Raw genomic sequence first — 20,333 nt, 5'->3', positions numbered from 1 at the left:
TGATGCAACAGACGACAGACCCCCTGTGCTGCGACCGACCCCCTGTGCTGCCACCCTCCCCTCCAGGCTGCCCGAAAAGCACCCCCTGGTCTGACCTCTGCAGGGCGGCAGCGCCTCTTGTCTTCTCTGTCTCACCTGCTAGCAGGCAGGCCAGGTAGAGGAGCCAGGCTCCAGTCCTACCCTCACGCCTGCTGGTCTTGGGCTAACACGCACTGTCGTCTGTCTCAGTGACCTGTTCATGCGCTGTGCATTCATTGGACCAATAGAGTTGTATCACGGCAGAGTTCAGGGCCCTTCTTTTGCCAGGCCCTGTGCTGGGTGCTGGGGAGACATAAGAAGCCAGAGATGGTTCTTGCCCTGCCCCTGGCCCACTTGGAAATTGAACTCTGGTGCCATGGTTTGTCACCTGCTCTAGGCTAGCCTCTCACCCTACACCTGTGTTTGGCCAGCCAGGTCACCTTACAGCAACTCAGATGTACCAAGGCTGAGCCCCATCAGTCCATCACTGGAAACCTCCTCCAGGACTGCCGCCTGCTTCCCTGCCGCCGGCTGGTGATTGTCTGGATCGAGTCTGGATGTTCAGAAACTGCAGGGCTGGGCTCATTACCTCAGCCTGTGTTCTCATTTTGGGTTTGGCGATCAGGTTGAGTCAGGAGGGTGGGGTAGCCTGCTGGCCCCTGACCCCAGTGCCCCCAGGCCAGATCCTGCAGAGGGATAGCTTCTAGCCCTCCCCGTGGCACCAGTGCTAGCCTGGCTCTCTGCTTTCAAGTGGGGCTTTGTCCTCTGTGGTTGGCTGGGGCCGCTGCTGTGGCTGGGACCCATTGCCACAGTATCCTAGTGGGGACCCTCACTTCTTAACATAGGCGCCTTCTCACTGGCGGTCAGCTGTGGCTGTCAACACAGACAGCAGTGAGGCCAGGAGAATGCCAGCCACTCGGGGCTGGTGTGATGTCCGGGTGACAAGGGGAAGCACTCGGACTCAGCACGGTTTGCCTTGGGGATGACATGTGGGCAGGGAGCAGGCTGGCCTGTGGCCCCAGCAGAGAGGACTGGTTTTCTGAGCTACTGGCCAGCCTGGTGGCCATGCCCTTGCTACCTTCCTTCCTTCCCAATGCTGCAGGTGATAGGGTTGGGGGCCCCACACCACCCTCTGAGGAAGGAATAGTGAGCCCTGGTTTGTGAGTAACAAAATTTCTAAGGCAGAAATAAAAGGATGGAAGGCTACTGCAAATTATGTTCCCAAGGAGTATTTAATAACAGAAATGTTCAAAATATGTCATAGATTGAATAATTCAGATCACTAAGCAGTGCATAGAGTATGATCCTAACTGTAAAATAACCCACGTATTATGTAAAAAGACATATGTGCCACGGAAAAATGACTGGAATGATTAACAATGGTCGTCTCCATGTGGTGAGATTATGTGTTTGTATTGTTTTTTATTTTCAAGAGCATCCCCGACACATGTAATATTTTTGAAAATGAGAAAAGAGGGCCAAATGCTTGCTCAAGGCTTCCCAGTAAGAACAAAAACCCCAGAAAGTTTCCCCTTGAGCTGCACTTGCGAGCAGGGCCACAGGAGGGGTGGGGGTGCACTGCTGCCCCGTCCTCAGGAGAGACAGGATCAAACTGTCACTGCCAGCTGGGACCCCCCACAGCCGGAGGGGGATGGTGTGCAAGTTCACACCTCACCCAGGAGATTACCAAGCTTCTAGTTTTTAAGGAAAAGCCCAATAAGTACAGTAGCACCTCCAAGGACACATTCTGGGAGGACTGGGTTTTAACAGGAAGGCACTCAGGAGAGGCCCAAATTTGCAAGTTCATTTAAAATAAGGCCACTAATAATACTGTTCATTCAGCACACGTGTGCAGAATCGGTGCCAAGTGCTCAGGACAGACCTGATCCCCACACTGGCTCCACCAGGGCAGAACCCGTAGCCCATTCACTCTGCAGAGAGGAAGTCGCCGGCTCCGGGGTGCACGTGTGGTCCCATCAGCACGAGGCACAGCCAGGATTTGTTGTTGGCAGGTCTGCTGGCTGCCACAGCCACCCTCTCCTGTCATCGCCTCCTTTCCTATGAAATTGTAGGGAACTTTTTGAAGCATGTCACCCACTTCCCTACATAGAGACACAAGAATAGGGCTTTGTCCGATGAGCTGGTGTCTGGGCCAGGTTGGCTGTACAGTCATGAGGATGTGCACAGGGTGAGGTGGACAAAGCAGTGCCCTCCGCGGCACAGGCCCCTGGCGCCACTTCCTTTGTGCCCACGCTCCCCGTCATCTTTTACTTTGCTGCCAGTGGGCCCGAGTTGACGGCCCTTATTTATGCTTCTCGTGCGCAGCCTTAAATGTGACCTGCACTGCCACCTCATCAGCTTTCTGTCTTTAATTACCTCCCTTCTTGGAAGCCTTTTTCTGTTGGATTTCATTTGGTGGCCACGTGGATGGTTGAGGGTGCTAGAAGTGTCAGGAAGGCCACAGCCACGGGACTCCTGACTTTGCTGCACGAGAAGGGAGTCGTGTCATGATCCCTGGGTTCCTTATGTTCCGCACCTCCGGTGGGCAGGGCAGTCACATCTTTCAAAACATTCACTTTATGAGTGTTCCTGGTGCCTCAAACCATACCGGGTTATATGCTTAGGCAATGACGAAGCCTAACCCCGACATCTGTCAAACGTTTCCAAGCCTCCACTACCCGTGATGTTGGGAGGAGAGAGCTCTGAGTGAGGCCCTGAAACAGCAGGCTTCAGGTCCCAGGGCCACTGAGCACTGAAACCACACCTTGGCTCTGGGAGAGGAGAGGCCCAGAGTGGTAGGTGGACTCTCCGGCCGGAAGGGCCTTTGGAGATGTGAGCCCTATGTATGTCCTTATGTCAGAGACAGGAAATCGAAGCCTGAATGGAAGGGCATTTGCCCAGACATCAGGCAGGTTGGTGACTGAGCTGAAGCCAGAATATGGGTCTACTGACATCTGCGCTGGTACTTGGTCCTCTTGCTGCCAGCCTGAGGTCAAAGCCCCAGGCCAAAAGGGAGCTCAGTGCCTTCCTGTGCACTGGGGCTCCAGGAGCCCCTCCCAGGTCCAGGCGGAGGGGCCGCTGTCCCGCAGCCCAGCCCCCTCCTCCACCCCTGCTGCGCTCCTGGAGCCCCTCAGGGCACAGAGTGAACTCCAAGGGTGTCATCCTGGGCCTGTGGGTTGGGGCAGGCCCAGGATCTGCTTTTAATGATATTTTGGGGTTCGGGCAGCTGGGTTCTGTCTGGTCCACCAGGTAAATTACAGGCTTACCAAGTCAGAAATCAAATAAACACTCCAGGTGGCCGCTCCAAGGAGAACAGTGGTTTCCGAGAACCTCCCCACCCAGCTCGGCCTAATTGCCGCCTGTCACTCCCCTGGCACCGGGGCCTTTTCTTTGACTCACAGGCCCCAAGAAACAGGACGGGGCTCCAGGGCACACAGGGTGACGCTGACTTGGGTGATCAGCCTGTTGTTACCTCTGGGCGCTGGCTGACGCAGTGCCCACCCTGGCCCTGTGCTGTGTGCATCGGATTGCCCCTCAGCGCGGCAAGAGAGAAAGCAGTACACCGGACTCAGGGGTGCTGGCTACCTGGAATCGCATGCTGAGGGCCTTGAGGCCCTGTTCAGGGTCCGTGGAAGATGGTGACTGATGGCCGTGGGCAAGGGGCTAAGCTGTGATATCTGTGCTATCAGCCTGGACCTCCCTACAGCTGAGTCCTTGTTTGTGCTAAGAGTTCATTCCATGTGTAAGTGCAAAGCACCACACACAGAGCTGGAGGGACCTGGAAGCCTCCAAGGTTCATTGCTTCCCTGGGGGTCACACCTCTTCCCTGGGCAGAAGATGTCCCCACTGGGTTCACCCCTAAGCAGAAGGCCCACTGTTCCTTCCCAATGCGCTAACTGCCCACAGACCAAGTCAGGAGCCACTAACACACTATACCTAGAGCATGTGCACCTCTGACTGTGCTGTGCCGGCAAGGGGCAGACCGGCACCCAGACCGGTGGTGAGTGGGGCAACCCCTGTCTGCTAGCCTCAGGCTCCAGGTGCTCTCCGACCATCCTGGGTCCCATGCAGTTGGAAAGGGCTGGCCAAGAACAGGTCCTAAGATGGGACTTCTGTGCTGACCGCAGCCTGCATCAGCCACGTGGGGTTGGGTGGGACAGGCTACCACACATCCCAGGGCAGGGGGCAGAGGACCAGCCCCTGGCAGGATGTGGGTAGGGGAGGGGGGCCCTCGCTGCCACCCTGCCCAAGCTGTGACGGCGCTGGCGGGTCCCTGCCCAAGCTGGGACGGCGCTGGGGGGGTCTCTGCCCGAGCTGTGACGTTGCTGGGGGGTCCCTGCCCGAGCTGCGACGGCGCTGGGGGGGTCCCTGCCCTAGCTGGGACGGCGCTGGGGGGTCCCTGCCCGAGCTGGGACTGCGCTGGGGGAGGGGGGTCCCTGCCCGAGGCCTCAGTGGCAGCCGCAGGCGCGGACCACCATGTTGCGGTGCTTGCGCAGGATGACGTTGTTGCTGCCGTCGTAGTAGAGCACGGAGGTGGCGCTCAGCTTGGTGGGCGCGCAGCACGCCTTGGGGACCGCGTCCGGCTTCATCAGGTGCACCTGGCGCGGAGCGGGCGGCGGGCAGAGGCGTGAGAACCGCGGGCTCCTCCCGGGACCCCCGGCCCGGCGCCCAGCTCCTGCCCCCCGGGGCTCCGCCGCCGGCCCCTTCCCAGCTCCATCTCCCCCGGACCCCGCAGCCCAGCCGGGCACTTGCTGGCGTGAACTCCGCCCCGGCCCCGCCCCTTGACCCCGCCCCCTTGACCCCCGCCCTGCCCACTGCCCTCAGGCCCAGACTGAGCACCGGGGGCTCCTGCCACAGCCCCTCCCCTCAGATGGGAGGACCCTGACCCTGCGGGTGCCCCGCACCTGTGCCAGCGCCGGCCTGGCGCCGCTGCAACACTGCCTCCCCCTCCCCCCTGCCCCTCCTTCTTCCCTGATCGCTTCTATAACATCCCTGATCGTGTCTTGTCCCCACGAGCTGTTTCTGGTCCGTCTGCCCCTCCAGGCTGGGAGCCGGTAAAGGTCCCTGTTACACCTCGCAATGCCCAGACATCCAGGCTCACCCTTGGTGTGTCCGACACCGTTGTTTCTCAAAAACACCTCCACCCTTGTAACAACTTCCAGACAGGGATTGTTCTGGGTGGATGACCAATGGGGGCACAGGGGCCGAGTCACCTGCACAGTTGCTTGGCTGAGGCCACACACAAGGCTGGGACCCAACTGGGGGAGGGGATCGGGAGTCCCTGCTACCCTCCTGCAAACAGCTCTACCCCTAAAAACAGCCCATCTGAGGGAGCTTCTGAAGCCTCCACACAAATATTTACGCAGAGACTTGGGCAGGATGAGCTGCAGTTTGTACTGGACTCCTCATCCGGTTGCCACAGGGATGGGCCCTGAAGGCACCCCCACTCAGTCGGGGCCTGAGAGAAAAGGGAACCTGTGTCCATCCACTAGGACCTCCCAGCCTTCCTGGGAGACTGCTGAGCATGACCTGGATTAAGCCATCTGAAGTGGGGGTGGCTGTAGGCACCCTGGCCCCTGGTCCCCAGAGCCCAGCCTTGTCCTGGGAGCCCCAGCTTGGATCCAGCCTGCTGCCAGGACTGTCAGCCAGGCACCAGGCTGGCCTGGGGCCCAGAGTCCTCTGTGGGGATGTCCGGCCAGACTGGGCTGTGGGGGTACTGCTCCCCAGTTTCCCAGTCTCCACCTGGGGTGGCTGGGCTTGGCTTTCAAAGGCCCACGTGAAAGAAACCAGGCGACACTGCCTGCCTGCACCACCCGTGAGGCTCTACATGGCTCGAAACCCTGGAGGGCTTTTCTTAGGTTGGGACAGCACCACAGGGGCGCAGCTGTTCTGGAAGTCCATCCTGGACCAGGCTTCACCAGGTGATCGACAGAGAGGACAGCCTTTGTTTTGTCTGTACCAAGAGACTGATCTGGAGTCTGATGTGCCTTTGCATTCACGTCACTTTAGAGCCACGTGGCAGACCGAATCGGAGGCTCTGGAACTTATTGGCTGTGCATCTTTCAGGAAAAGTCATGCCTCTGTGGACCTCAGTTTTCTCCTCTGCCAAATGGGTATAATGGTGCTTTTCTCCCTTCCAACACAAATGTATTTCAGACACATGCCTTGTGCCAGCCCTGCCCAGGTGGAAAATACAGAAATGTCTCAGATGTGGTCCCCACTTTCATCCTCAGCAGGACAGGAAGAGAGACAGGGGAACATTCCAGCAAACACCCAGGACCCCTGAGAACAGCACAATAGTCACAGCAGTCGTCCTTGCTCTGGGAGCATGAGTGCTGGAGACTGATGCTGGCTGGGAAGGACCCAGAGACAAGGCAGCAGGGTGAGCAGGAGCTGGCCTGGCCCAGGGTAAACAAGGATACTCCAGGGCAAAAGAGGGAGGTAGGAAAGGCAGGGAGGTGAGGGCATTGGGACGTGGGCTGGGAGAGGTTGGGGAGGTGGGTAGGCCAGTGAGGGGCCCCGAGTCACAGGCCAAAGGCTCAGACTTCTCCCCAGGGATAAGGGATGCCATGGGGGGTTTCCTGGCCCAGAAGGAGGTGGTCACATTTGTGCTTTAGTGCGACCCTCTGGCTGCTGCAAGGGGAATGTGGGGGGTGAGGCTGGAGGGACCCACTTCCTCCTCTTCGGCCCCAGGACACCCCAACCACCATCTCACCCCCTCCCTCCCACCCAGGCTCCTCTTCCTCACCCACCTCTCACCTCTACTCTTCCCCCAGAAAATCTCTTCTGCACTCACGACTTGGGAGACTCCAGATTTGCACCCCCGCAACTTCTCACATAGGGTCCTGCAAGGCCTCATACACACGGGGGTGGGAGCAGAACCATGGATTCCCTCCAATCCGTTCTTCCACCCAGCACCTTCGCTGCTCCCTCCTTGTCCTGGGGGAGGGTCTCACCTGGAGGCCTGGGCTCCTGCCCTCCTGCCTCCACCATCCACGTCTCACCCACCAGTGCCGGGTCCTCCTGTCGGGACCGCAGCAGCTCCTCACTCCTCCCTGCCTCCTCCACCCTCTACCCCACGGTCTGTCCTCCTGCAGCTGCCAGAGGTGCTTCCAGAGAGTGCCCAGATCAGGCCCTGCTTCTCTGAAACCTGCTGCAACTCCTCAGTTTACTGGGAATTAAATCCACCACCTGCCACCTTAGGAGGGACCCTGGGACAGGCCCTGCCCAGCCCACCATCACCTCCCTCCATCCTCTTTCCCTCCAAGACAGGGTCCTTGAGCCCACCCGGCTCACCCCAGTCTTCCCCTCCTCAGGGGACCCATCGTGTTGGCTGTTCCTTTCTTCTCGTGCTCACTGACAGCCTCCCAGAGGGCAGCCACCTAACACAGAGCTAGTGCTCCCTCCTGCTGACTCACAGCTCGGGGACTGAGGGGCGGGGCTGCTGCAGAGCCAGGGGACCGGACCTGGGAGGGGCAGTGCCGCATCACCCTGTGCCCCCCTCACAGGGCAGAGGGAAGCCCACACATGGCTCATCACCCCAGAGATTCTGCAAGGAAGGTGGCTCCTGGGGAGCGGTGTCCAGCAAACCCCACGTGACCACTGGAACAGGAGGCATTATCGGGGGTCCAAGCTGCTTTCTTAACTCACTCACTGTTACTCTGGCAACACCTTGAACAGCCTCTAACTAGAGTGCCCAGATCAACGTTCTAGAAATAAGCCTCAGCACACATACACAAAACCCACTGCAAACACTTAGCAATAGGCAGCCTCAACCACGTTCCTACTGGAAACGTCCAGCATTTAAAGTTGCCCCAGACACCAGGGCATCGGCAGTCCTAAGATCTGCAAAACACAGAGAGAGGGACCCAGAAGGAAAAGCAACAGGAGAGGAGTGGGAGGGGAAGCCGAAGCCAGAAGGGCGCATGGCAGCCCGTGACTCTTGTGCAGGAAGAGAGGACAGAACCTCCACGTGTGTAACTCAGCCCGACCCCCAGGGTGTGTGTCCCACAGGAGGCCAAACTCGGCAGTGAATGTGCTGCACGTGTGTGCTTGGTGCACGGGTAGTCGTGTGGATGCCCACCTGTCATGAGGGTGCTGTGCCTCTGGCCACAGCGGGCAGGCCCACCCAGTGGATGTGAATGCCCCCATGTGCGTGTGGAGTGCACACGTGTGTATGTGTGTACACCAGTCAGCAAGAGCCTGCTGCACGCTGTTCAGGTGCATGGGAGGCAGAGTCCCCGCACAGAGTGGCCACACAGGGACCCGTCTCTGTACGGCTGTGGGATTTCACTGCACGTGCAGGCAGGAAGGTTTCCATGTGAAGAAGGCTCCCTGACACAGCAGTCCACCGTCACCTCCTGGCTGCATGCCCCCCTCCCCAGGGCGAACCCCTTCCCCAGGTGTCCAGGCAGGAGGGCGCGGTACTGACCAGAGACTGCAGGATGGCGTGGTTGGTGGCGTTCATGCAGGAGTCCAGCGGGAAGGAGCACTCCCCTTCACAGTAATAAGCTGAGTAGCCTTGGGGGGCAATGACCCAGTCCTGGGGGGTAATGGGAGAAGGTGAGTCCCATCCACATGCCCTCCCAGCCCTTCATCCAGCACCTGTCACAGCACGACTCAGGGCTGCCCTCTCCATCCCTCAGCCTCAGGACACCTCCCAGGGCAGAGTGGCACCCCGCCCCCAGGCCAGACATCCACCGAAGTCCCTCGGTGGACAGAACTGGGCATGAGCTCTGTCCCCTTCACGCGCCATCAGCGCGCAGCCACGTCCTCCCTGGCCGCCCCCACTCACAGCCCCCCAGAGGTACTGCCCACCCTGGCCTCAGCTTTCCTGCTGCAGCTCTGACACTTTATGGCTGAAGGCTCAGTCTCCATATTCATGGCTTTACAAAACAGCACTTTTCACTTCTCCCTTCAGAGAACTTGGAAAACGGAGGAAAATAAAGACAATCAAAGTCCTCCGGGGGTCTGCCTCCTCTGGGACACACTTGCGGTCTCCAGGTGGGGAAGGTCGTTTAGGAAAGGAGGAGAGTCGGAACTCACCAGCCAGCCCAGGTCCTGGAAGCTCACGTACAGCTCGTGCCGACGGCACACCTGCCGGCCGTGGGAGCCATGGACATCGTCTGCAGGGATAGGAGGGTCACGGGCTTTGCTGGGCTGCTGTTCCCAGGGCGGGGGGCGCCGTGACGCGCACGTTTGTTCAATAGTAAATGCTGGGAAACTAACCCATTTGGTCTCCTAAAGCCCATGTCTGCAGCTCTGCTGGTGCCATGACCCAGTTCAAGAACTTTCGATGGCTCCCTCTGGTTGCAGTCACCCCACACTCTGTCCAGCCTCCCCTGACTTTCAGCCTGTGGGGTCCTGATAATCCAGTAAAAACCCCGGGCGCCCTGGCCATCTGGCGGCCCCTCCTCCTTTCCCGGGGAGTCACCCCGCTCCTCGGCCTCTCCTGCCGCGCCCATTCCACAGGACAAGTGGCTCCCACTGAGGCAGCAACGGCTGCTCCCGAAGGAAAGGGCCCCGGTGGCCTTGCTCCTGCGGGGCTCGGCCTGGCGGGGTGACCTTCACACAAACACCTGGAGCCTGCAGGGCGCCCGGGGCAGCATGAGGGCGGCAGGGGCCCCGGTCCTGACAGAGGCCTCGCCCCCGAGGGCAGAGAAGGGCTTTGGGGCGGCGGGGGCAGCAAGGGGGGATGCTCAGAGCCCCGAGACTGTGGGGGTCGCTCCGCAGGGGGCAGGGCAGAGGGAGTCAGGAGGGCGGCGGTGACCGTGGGCCTGCCCGCGCCGAGGCCAGAGGGGCTCCGTCCCCGCCTCCTCCCCGGCTCACCGAAGCTCCCCGGCAGTTTGTTCGGGGGCGGCAGCTCGTTGGTCCTTTTCGGCGGCCTCCTCTTCAGGGGCCTCGCTGCCCGAGGGGCTCGGGCGGGGCCCGGGCCGGGGCTCGCCCTGAAAAAGGTGACCACGAAAGGCTGTTTGGAGCGCGGGGCCTGTCGCCCCAGCAGACCGGCCAGGCCAGGATCCACGCTGCGCCCTGAGACGGAGAGAGCGGAGAGGGGTCACTCGAGGGCGGGCGCTGCGGGGGACACAGCGGGGACCCCTCTGTGGGCGGGCCCGGAGCTCGAGGCTGAGGCCTCGGGGGACCCACTGGGCCTGGGTTTCGGCCTCTGAGGACCCGAATCCCCAGTCCGGCCCCAGCCCCTCAACCTCCCTGCCTGCTCTCCCCCGACCCCCCTGCCGGGGAGGGAGCGTCTCCGGGGTGGAGGAGGGGCTCGCGAGCCCAGGGTCAGGATTAGTGATGATTGAGGGGTCTATGGCGCTAACAGCGCTTTACAGCTTTCAGTCAGTTCACGAGAGGCTCTCAGCCGGTCTTCACGGTGACCCTGGACCCATCATTTCACCAGAAACAGAGCTGCTGAGTGAGGGCCCAGAGCCCCACCGCCGGGGACTCTCAGAACCAAGGTTCCCACCTCTGTCCTGGGGCTCCAGCTCCCACCCCATCCTTTCTGGGGATCCCTCTCTGGGGAAGGGGTGGACTCAGTGCTTGCTCTTCTGAGCACCGCCCAGGACCAGGCTGTTCACGTCCCCTGAAGCCCCCAAAGGAGACCCCAGGCTCAGCAGGTGGGGACATTTACCCCAAGTCCCAGAGCAGGGTTTAAACACGTGCATCTAATCCCAGAGCCCAAGTTCTTGTCCATTTATGTCCTTAGCCATCAAGTTTGTGGTTTAAAAAGGAGGAAAAAGAGAAAAGGCTGAGGGCAGAGACATGCTTGGGGGCCTCAGTCTCAAAGCAGTGATCCTTGTAAAAGTGGAATTTTATTCATATCAGCTTAAAGCCTGAGGATGCAGGACACTGATTATCCCTGGAAAAGTCAACTCCACCAATAAAACTATATTCCTGTACCTCTTTATATTCCCAGTGACCTCTTGTTTTTTGTCAAAGCAAGGTAATGACTGTACAAAAACTTAGAAAAAATATCACCTATAAATCCCTCCCCTACTCCAACACATTTTCATTTTCCTGGGATATTTTCATATGTTAATTTAAATCGTGAGCATAACAAAGAATTCTGTATTTACTCCCAACTTTTCCACATCAACTTTTTCTCCATTGTTAAGTCTTAACTATGAATATTTCAAATGGCTTCCCTTGTGGCTCAGCTGGTAAAGAATCCACCTGCAATACAGGAGACCCAGATTCGATCCCTGGGTTAGGAAGATCCCTTGGAGAAGGGAAAAGCTACTCATTCCAGTATTCTTGCCTGGAGAATTCCATGGACTGTATAGTCCTTGGGGTCACAAAGAGTCAGACACGACTGAGTGACTTTCACTACTTGCACTTTCTTGAGAAGATATAGCTTAATATTTAGATATTAGTTCATCTTTAGACATTTAGGTTATTTACTGCTTTCATCATAAAGATAAGAATATGACAGAATGTCTTCATTTCTTTCCTTATGGGATTTTTAAAGGAAATATAACGTAGTCATGTTAAAAACAGGGACATGACTACAGGTTCAGTTCAGTTCAGTTCAGTCGCTCAGTCGTGTCCGACTCTCCGCGACCCCATGAATCACAGCAGGCCAGGCCTCCCTGTCCATCACCAACTCCCGGAGTTCACTCAAACTCATGTCCACAGAGTCGGTGATGCCATCCAGCCATCTCATTCTCTGTCGTCCCCGTCTCCTCCCACCCCCAACCTTTCCCAGCATCAGAGTCTTTTCCAGTGAGTCAACTCGTCGCATGAGGTGGCCAAAGTATTGCAGTTTCAGGTTATGTTTCCTAAAATACAGGACCCAGTCCTCTTGCCTAGAAAATCCCATGGATGGAGGAGCCTGGTGGGCTGCAGTCCGTGGGGTCGCTAAGGGTCGGACATGACTGAGCGACTTCACTTTCACTTTTCACTTTCACACATTGGAGAAGGAAATGGCAACCCACTCCAGTGTTCTTGCCTGGAGAATCCCAGGGACGGGGGAGCCTGGTGGGCTTCCGTCTATGGGGTCACACAGAGTCGGACACGACTGAAGTGACTCAGCAGCAGCAGCAGCATCCCACTTCCATGTACATTTCACCCCAGTGTTGAAACGGTGATGCACAGCCATATATACACATGCAAGGGTATGGATGTGTAAGCACGTGCGCATTGATATGGTGAGTGTACATATATACACATACATGAAAAAATGTGTTCCATTAGCGAGTCTCATCATCCTCCACTGTACACTAGAAGTCAAGGACATTGACTGACCCAAGCACAGCCTGGCTCAAAGGTCAGTCCTTAAACGTCTGTGGTTTAGCCCCAAGTCCAGGGGCCAGAGTTGACTGAACAACTAATCAACCACAGACTAACTTTGACCTATGACATCACCTGCCACAACATGCACTGGGCCCATCAGAGGGCTCAACAGAGATGACTCTGCTGAGACAGGAGCTGACACTGAAGGGGCCCAGGGAGAAGCCATTCGGGGAGTTTGGGTCACAACAAGTGAGGGTCACAGGAAGAGCCGACCTGTGAGGAGGCGAAGTCACAAGACCCACAGCAGCCCCTCCCCAGAGGGAAAGGCCCCGAGGGCACTAGGAGGTGGCCAAGGAGTGACATAGGCAGGCTGATGGCTGTCGTCCACGCAGCACTGGAGTGGAGCTCCATGCCCAGCAGACATGTGGGGTGGCCTCGGCCCAGCAACCCTCCAGGCCTGTGTGTGCAGCCCCCTGTCCTGTGAGTCCCTGGAGAGCCCTGTCCAGACGGGCCAGGGAGACCTTGGGTGACCCAAGGCTGGGCCCACTGTAGGCTTTTATTTGTGCAACTGTCTGGTATTGGGGTCACCAGGGCGCAGAGAGGTGGGGTCACAGGGCAGGCCTGGACTGTCCAGGTGGTGGCGCCCAGGCTGCCTGGCTTTGGCAGGACCCTTTCCAGAAAGCAGAGTGGGAACTCCAGGAGCCTCTGGGGCTGAGTCCCTGCTCTAGACCTGAGCTGTGAGGGTGCTGGCAGGCACGCTGTCCCTTTGCAGGGGACGAGGGTGTGTGGCCATGCCTGGAGATGGGGGCCACACTGTGGCCTTCTCTCCCCCACTGCAGGCACAGATGAAGATGCTGCTCTTCTGGGCCAGGCAGGCCCCTGACACGTCCAGCCTCCCCCCATTTCTGAGTCCTCCCCATCAGGGCCTGGGTGTCATGGCTGCTCCCCTGACCGTCCCATCCCTGGGGACTCATCCCCCTCCCCCTGGGCCAGGCCAAGGTCACTCCCATCCTTCCCCAAGGCCTCTTTCTGCCCTGGGTGCCACCTGACCCTCCCTGCAGCCCCTGCCCCCTTCTCAGCCTGCTGTCATGGATGTCCACGTTGAAGGACAGTCATGATGCCTGGGGACCCTTGGAGGGAAACCAGCTGTGACCAGGAGGGCTTTTGTCCCGCAGGCTGTTTCCTCACCAGGAGAACTAGGAACTCAGTGCTCTTCCTTCTTTCTACTGTTGAACAGCCCTCTCACGCCTCTGCTTCTGGAAACCTCTGCCTGTCCCGGCTGCTGCTAGAAGACTTCTCCTGACACCCAGGGCACGTCAAGTCCTCGTCTCCAGAAGCCCCGGAAGGTGCTGCACCATCCACCCAGGATCTGGGCCTCCTGCCAGGGTGAGGCTCCAGGGAGGGGTCTTCGAAAGGCCTTCCTTCACCAGCTGGAGCTTCGTGTTCTTACCCATGAGATCCTGTTTGGTGTGTGCAGCCCTAGGGCCTCACTGAGAAAGTGTGAGTTCCACAGCAGGCCTGAGTTTGAACCCTACACACACACACACACACACTTTTTTTTTTTTCTGTTTAGTTTGTGAGACTGTGGATTCAGGATGGAGTACCTCTCTGCCCGTCTTGGGTTTCAAGGGAGTAAGAACAAAAGGCTGGTTTAGGCTCCGTGACAGAATGGTAGGGTCCAGTGTCTGATCAGGACAACAGAGGAACACTGTGATTTGTGATGAGAAAACCCACTCAAGTCCATCGGTCAGGTTTCTAGAACCCCTCCTGAAGAGGGAATTCGTAGGGCCTGGACTCCATCTTAGGCCTGTTCATGCTGATCATGCTACCTCTCCAATGGACTCTGAACTCTGTGTTTAGTGACTATGGGAACGACAACAGAAGGATAAGACCCCCTCCAGACATTTTTCCGTACCTATTGGAGTGTAACCTCAGGCTTATTGATTATTGGCCAATTGTTTAACTGTTGAGCACATAACACGTGAATGATGGGGTTATTGGGATTGTATTTACCCTTCCTTTGTTTATGTAAGTCCCAAGGAATTTGGAGTGGTGGGTTTGGACATGTACACGTGGGGTATAAAAGATTTTCACAAATGCTGGTCGGGGTCCTTGGCTCAGAGGAGACTCTGCCTTGGGCTCGCCAGTGTAATAAACTGCACTCCACTATCTGCACTGTCCTTCTGAGTGAGTTTGTTTCCCAGAACGCGTAGCTACAAAATTTGGTGCATTGGCTGGGAAACTCCTCACTTTGAGGAGACAGGTCTCATTTGAGGCCACCCCGAGGCTTTGTAGCTTGAATCTCCTAGAGCGGGGGAGGTGCCTCGCCCCTCTGGAAGAATTCAGCCTTTCAATGCCTGATTCTTCGCTTTGGCAGGTAGTGAACGGCAGCAAGGGAACTGAGCTCTCAGGTGAGGAGGAACCCACCCGTCAGGGGGGAAGAGGGGGCCTGATCACCCCCCTGGGAGGGACTAGAAGGAGCGGGGACCCACAGGAGCCTGGAATAGACAGGCGGCAACTGCTTGGTACCCCGGTTGACGAGCGTGTTAGGGCTTAGGAAGGAAATTTGTGAATGTCATTTAGGAGGTGGTGTCCATGCTGTCTTAGAGAAAATTATTACCAAGCAATCGCCAGGGGATTGTTAGGAGAAGAAACTTGGTCCTTGTGTGCTCATATTCTGCCCTCCTCAAGGAGGTGTCCCATCTGCTGTGAAACTCTTGACCCCCTTGGAATTGTCAGGCTAGAAGGCGGGGGATACATAAGTGAATACGAATTGGCTTTTCTGAAGACGGCCTGGGATGTGGGATATTTAACCCATGTGTGTTTTCATCTGCAACTGATCAAGCCCACGAAGGCAGAACGGACTTTAAAAGTTAAGGGAGAAACAGTCTTGGTCCATGTGGTGTTCTGGTTCGGCTGTGCCACTGGCAGCTGAAGACACGCCGATCCCCCTTCTCCCTCTGGGATCTGGCAGGTAAGGCTCTTCTCACCCCAATTAGGAAGGAGGTGGAATGGCAACTTACGTGTTTCATTGAGTGGGAATATCAGAAGTACATAGGGTACCAAGAACTTTGTAGACAGAACGAAAAGGAAAAGTAGAAGGTCTGAGAAGGTAAGCAAGATAGGGGAAGTGAGTCTGAGGCAACTGTTATTGGAGTGCATGATTAAAAATTTAAAGAAGGGATATGGAGGAGACTATGGGATGAAGATGACACCTAACCGCTTCCACAGACTCTGTGAGGTTGAAGCCACCTATGGCAGTAGGATGGCCACCAGAAAACACCATGAACTTAAAAATAGTAGAAGCAGTCTATACAGTAGTCACAGGAGAGCCAGGACACCCGGATCAATATCCACATACTGACTCACGGCTAGGGTTAGCTCAAGACCCTCCTACTCAGACAAGGTTCTATATCCAGAAGGGAAAGGGAAAAATATTAATGGCACAAAAATTGACTGAAGATAAAAAAGGAAATTCTACAGGATTTGGATGGGGATGACCTTCCGCCTCCCCCATACTGGACAATGACGCGCCTGCCTCCCAGTGCTCCACCAGGACCGAAGGCCGCCTTAATGCCCGATCCAGGGCCAGGTGAAGTCCTGCAGCAGCCGCTGCTCCTCCGCCAGCTCTCCCAAGGTCATAGAGCCGCCACCTTGGCAGGCTCCAATCCCGGTGACAGAAGCCTCTGGCCAGCACTTCCAGGATCCGGCTCCAGCCTAACCGCCCAAGCTATACCCGCCTCTCCCCTCCCGGTGAGTACTGACAAGAAGGGGAGGGAGACGTTGGAATTAAGCAGAGACTGCGCTCTGCCAGAGAGCGCGGAGGGAACAAAAGAGAACAGACAAGAGATTTACAACGCTAGGTGCTGCTCTGGGAAAGTCTATCTCCAGCCCTCCGGAAAACCTCCTCTGCCCCAGGGACAGGACAGTTCTTCAATTGGTCCCAACGGAGGCCCCGGGCCCCGTTACAGCCAAACCAGTGTGCCCGGTGCCGAGGTTTTGGCCACTGAAAGAATGAATGCTCTAAGGCAAGGAAGGAGAAGGAAGCTCCCGCAGTTGTGGGGCTTGCTGACTTGGAAATTAAATAGGGCTGCCGGGACTCAGAGATATTATGTCCCCGAGAACCCATGGTAACCTTAAAAGTGGGGGACCAAACATTCTTGAGTGCCCAGTAACCCTGCTGGGAAGAGACTTGCTCTCCATACTAGGAGCACAAGTGACTTTCTCCCCGGATGAGAGGCCCACCTTCCGGATGGACACTCTGATTTATTTGCTCTCTCTCTCAATAGCACCCTAAGATGAGTGGAGGGTGCATGAGCCTCCGAAGGAAGAACCAGGTGGGCCAGAAGAGCATGAGAGAGAGCTAACTCAATTCTTCCCTGAGGTCTGGGCAGAAGACAACCCCCGCCCCTGTCCCACCAGGCTGGCTAAATAGAGGCCTGGGCTGGCATACTACCCCACATCAATAGATTGAAACAAGCGGGTGTTCTGGTAGAGTGCCGGTCGGCTTGGAATACGCCAATCCTGCCAGTCAAAAAGGAAGGAGGACAGGACTATAAGCCTGGACAGGATCTCAGGCTAGTCAACCAGGCTACTGTGACTTTACACCCCACTGTTCCAAACCCCTATACCTTACTTGGCCTCCTCCCTCCGAGGACTAAAGTTTATACTAGATCTCAAGGATGCCTTCTTCTGCATATGCCTCGCCCCAGCTTCACAGCCCATCTTTGCCTTTGAATGGGAAGATCCAGTCGGGGGCACCAAACAACAGCTCACCTGGACTCCCCCAAAGGGTTTAAGAATTCCCCAACCATCTTTGGGGAAGCCTTGACTTCTGACCTGGACTCATTCCACCTGTAAAAGTACAGATGTTGGCTCCTACAATACGTGAATGACCTGCTGCTGGCTGCCAAGACCAAGAAAAAATGCTGGGAAGGGACAGAAACACTGCTCCAACTGCTGATGGAAGCAGGTTACCGGGTGTCGAAGAAGACACAGATCTGCAAGGAGGAGGTAACGTATCTGGGGTTTGTTTTAAAGAAGGACACAAGGTTGCAGACCCTAATTGGGTCCTATATACTGATGGCACTAGCCTGATAAAACAAAGACAATGGCTGTCAGGTTAGCCAAAGTGAAATTACTGGTACCGGAGGAGCTGGCACACACTCTGGTAAGCCAACCACACCAAGCGACCCACCTAGGCCATGCTGCCTGCTCACAGGTTAATGCTGCCTCTCGACACAGACGAAAACCTCTGGAGATTCAGCTGAAAGGCACGCTGCCCTTTGAACACCTGGGAGTGGACTTCACTGAAATGAAACCTCACCGACACTACCGTTACCTGCTGGTCATGGCCCAGAGTTCTGAGATGGTGGAATGAACCAACCGGACACTTAAAGAGACTCTCCGAGTGGATCATAGAGACTGCTCCTGAGTGGACTTGCTTCCGATGGCTTTGCTCAGACTCAGGATGACCCCACGGTCCCAAGGCTATTCTCCATATGAAATTGTGTATGGGAGGCCCCCTTCCATAATAAAACAGATGTCAACAAATTTGCCTCAGGTAAGGGGAGATGGGATTTCACAGCAGATGGAACTGGGTAAGGTAATAAATCAGGTAACTAAGTTTGTACAAGAAAGGGTGCCGTTCCCCTTTGGGGAACAGATTCAGGAATTTGTGCCCGGGGATCAGGTGTGGTCAAGGACTGGAAACACGACTCCTTGGCCCCACACTGGAAGGGTCTGTATACTGTTGTTCTAACCAGCCCTATGGCAGTTAAAGTTGCAGGTGTCACTCCCTGGATCCGCCACATGAGGGTGAAGAGAGCATACCACGCAGACCCAGAAGACGCCGAGTGGACTACACAAAAAGACCCCACTGATCCCCGTGAAACCAAGATCATCTTAAAGAAGAAAAAGAGGTGAAGCTCTACAAACAACTGCTGCTACAAGGACTTGCTGGTATCATCTTGAGACTAACCATAGTTTCAGCACAAGGAGGGACCTGTGCTATAATTAACGCTGAATGTTGTGTATATATTCCTGATTTATCTGGCAATATATCAGCCACCCTAGATGACATGAAAGGTCAAGTAAGAGCTATGTCTGATGATAATCTTCCTTTTGGACTTTGGTCCTGTCCTGGGTAAAGGGAGACTGATGGAAACTATTGTTACTGTTGTCATAATCATTCTAATCACACTGCTTTGTGGGCCCTGCTTCTTACAATGTCTTGTGAATTTTGTAACCCAGAGTTCGAGGTTGATAGCGTTCTCTCATGTGGGTGGCCGGAGGGCTAGGGTACAATATATCTCAATGAATGATGCTTGTTATGGAAACAAGGAGCATCAAGAGGGGGGAATGAAGAGGGAATTCATAGGGCCTGGATTCCATCTTAGGCCTGTTCATGCTGATCATGCTCGGCCACCTCTCCAATGGACTCTGAACTCTGTGTTTAGTGCCTATGGAAACGACAACAGAAGGATAAGACCTCCTCCAGACAGGCCATACATTTTCCCATACCTATTGGAGTGTAACCTTGGGCTTATTGATTATTGGCCAATTATTTAACTGTTTGAGCACATCACACATGAATGATGGGGTTATTGGGATTTTATTTACCTTTCCTTTGTTTATGTAAGTCTCAAGGAATTTGGAGTGGTGGGTTCGGACACGTACACATGGGGTATAAAAGATTTTCACAAATGCTGGTCGGGGTCCTTGGCTCAGAGGAGACTCTGCCTTGGGCCCGCCGGTGTGATAAACTGCACTCCACTATCTGCACTGTCCTTCTGAGTGAGTTTGTTTCCAGGAACACGTGGCTACAACGCTCCTACCTAAGTGGCAGCCTTTGGCCACACACAGGCAGACTGTTTATTCAGAGGAGAGTTCCCTGAGGAATGTTAGCACCCACAGTCTCATCCCCTTCAGTTGCCCCTGTGACCAGTTTACTAGCTGCCTAGACAGTCTTTTTCCCTTCTAGAGACATCCATTTAGCTACAAGAAGGAGAAATGTGGGCGGCAGAGGAGGTGAGGCTACAAGTAAAAGAGTGACAAAATGAAAGGCCCTAGAAAAAAAGTCAGAGGGCCAAAGGGAAACCCCTTTCATTCAGACAGCATTTCTCCTGATCACAAAAAATTCACATTCACGCAGATTTTCATGGTTCTAGTAAAACAGTGCCTTACTGTAGACTCCAGGTGTTCTCTAATAGGGGTAGGGCAGGCACAACCTAGTCAGCCCTGCTCAGCCCTTTGTCGGCACTGCAGTGGGCCCCACCCACAAGGGAGCAACTCAAGGAGCTACCATTAGTAGCTCCACTATGTCATTGGTCAGCACTGAAGTAGGCCCCGCCCACTCCCCTTCCTGTTTATAAAAGGAGCCCAAATTCGGACTGGGACAAGATAGTTGTTTTTTTTCTAGGACACTAGCTTGCCATCTTCTTGGTCTGCTAGCTTTTTGATTAAAGTCGTTCTTCCCTGTCCCAACAACTTGTCTCCCAATTTACTGGCCTGACATTTGGTAAGCAGAACTAACTTGGGCTCAGTAACAAATTTTGGTAAGCCAGCCAGGAGCCTTGATGCTTGTGGCTAGCTGGCCCCAGGTGGGGAATTTTCCGGTAAGGCCTTAGGAGCTGCTGGGACCACTTGTCCTGAGGTTCTTCCCCTTCAAAATTCCCTGAAGTGGCCCTGGCTGCCCCAGTGCATGGCAGTTGGAGCAAGGAACTGACATGTGGGAGCCAGCAGGTTCCCTATACCGTATGCAGCCATGAAGGTTTTCTCCTCTCAGTTAAGACTTTTTCCTTTAAGGGGAAAGCCAATTTTTCATTTGATTGGGATATCCTGTTGGAGAGGGAAATTGTTGGACTCTTCCTGTTGTGAACCAGTTCACTGGGTTTTCTTTGGCAGTCATTCAGGATGGAATCTCTTTGTGGTTTTGGTACTGGAGTTTGCTTGTGTTTTTTTGTTCTTTTTTTTAAATTTATTTTTAAACGTCATTATTTACTAATTTATTTCTATTTCTGGCTGCACTGGGTCTTTGCTGCTGCACGTGGGCTTTCTCCACTGTGGTGAGCAGGGCTTACTCT

At 55.5% G+C, this 20,333-nt stretch overlaps 1 protein-coding gene across 1 annotated transcript in view; it reads right to left on the bottom strand.

Moving 5' to 3' along the window:
- Window positions 1-4,212: 4,212 nt before the first annotated feature.
- Window positions 4,213-20,333, bottom strand: part of LOC129541464 (bone morphogenetic protein 8B-like) — a 43,202-nt gene continuing 27,081 nt past the window's right edge. Inside the window, exons 4-7 of the mRNA XM_055403385.2 lie at window positions 9,847-10,047; window positions 9,064-9,143; window positions 8,450-8,560; window positions 4,213-4,616 (exon numbers count right to left, since the gene is read on the bottom strand). Coding sequence (XP_055259360.2) covers window positions 4,467-4,616; window positions 8,450-8,560; window positions 9,064-9,143; window positions 9,847-10,047 — 542 coding nt within the window. The 3' untranslated portion in view covers window positions 4,213-4,466. The remainder of the gene's footprint in view (window positions 4,617-8,449; window positions 8,561-9,063; window positions 9,144-9,846; window positions 10,048-20,333) is intronic.

The sequence above is a fragment of the Moschus berezovskii genome, chromosome 4, assembly GCF_049115385.1.
Source record: "Moschus berezovskii isolate FMDL1 chromosome 4, NW_MosBer_1.0, whole genome shotgun sequence".
NCBI classification, from domain to species: Eukaryota; Metazoa; Chordata; class Mammalia; order Artiodactyla; family Moschidae; genus Moschus; species Moschus berezovskii.
This window is presented reverse-complemented; position numbering and strand designations above follow the sequence as displayed.